The sequence below is a fragment of the Hippocampus comes genome, unplaced genomic scaffold (genome assembly GCF_001891065.2).
Source record: "Hippocampus comes isolate QL1 unplaced genomic scaffold, H_comes_QL1_v1.1 scaffold403, whole genome shotgun sequence".
NCBI lineage: Eukaryota > Metazoa > Chordata > Actinopteri > Syngnathiformes > Syngnathidae > Hippocampus > Hippocampus comes.
This window is the reverse complement of record NW_017805410.1, coordinates 16,442-17,094: the sequence shown is the minus strand read 5'-3', so window position 1 is coordinate 17,094 and position 653 is coordinate 16,442. Positions and strand designations below refer to the sequence as shown.

The window sequence follows — 653 nt, the reverse complement described above, 5'->3', positions numbered from 1 at the left end:
AAAAAGTGGTGTGGGGAGGGGTTATAAAGGTGGGGGGGGGGGGGGGCTTGCTGATCGTTCAGTGGGGGAGGGACCGGCAACGGAAAAGGCTCCGGAGCGTCCCCTCTGAGCCTCCTTTTAGTTCTACGTACCTCCAATAATGTCCGGTCCAGCTCTGGAGGGGTGGAGGGAACCCCCCCAAGGGGTAAGGTGGAGCGAGGCCGTTTCAAGATTTGAAAACAAACAAACAAACAAAAAGAGGATCTTGAAAAGAACGAGCCGGGGAAGTCATGCCAGAGTCGGAGTTGCGCGAGCGAGCGCCGGTCCAGAGGCGAGCGGCAGCGTTTGGGAGCAACCGGAGGCGCCCGCTCCGAAGTCAAGCGCGCGACAGCCGTCTGGCCGGGATGCGACCGAGGCGGGAATTGACGTATCTCAAAGTGTGGGCGGGCGGGACTGGAGCCGGCTGGCCGACCCCAACGAAAGAAGCCGGATGGATTTGCCGGTCCGATTTGAAACGGCCGTCCAGTTCAAGACTCCAGTTTGAGGCCGTCGGCTTCTTTTCGTTGAAATTCAATGACGTTTGACTTCCGGGGCGGCCGTTCCCGCAGGTACCGGGGCTTCGACTGCCGAAACAACCTGTTCTACAGTCGGACGGGCGAGGTGGTGTACCACGT

At 60.0% G+C, this 653-nt stretch overlaps 1 protein-coding gene across 1 annotated transcript in view; it reads left to right on the top strand.

The window, feature by feature from the left end:
• The window catches only part of LOC109518139 (echinoderm microtubule-associated protein-like 6), a 31,810-nt gene that overhangs the window by 21,470 nt on the left and 9,687 nt on the right, over window positions 1–653 (top strand). The window contains 1 exon segment of the mRNA XM_019873812.1: window positions 588–651. Coding sequence (XP_019729371.1) covers window positions 588–651 — 64 coding nt within the window.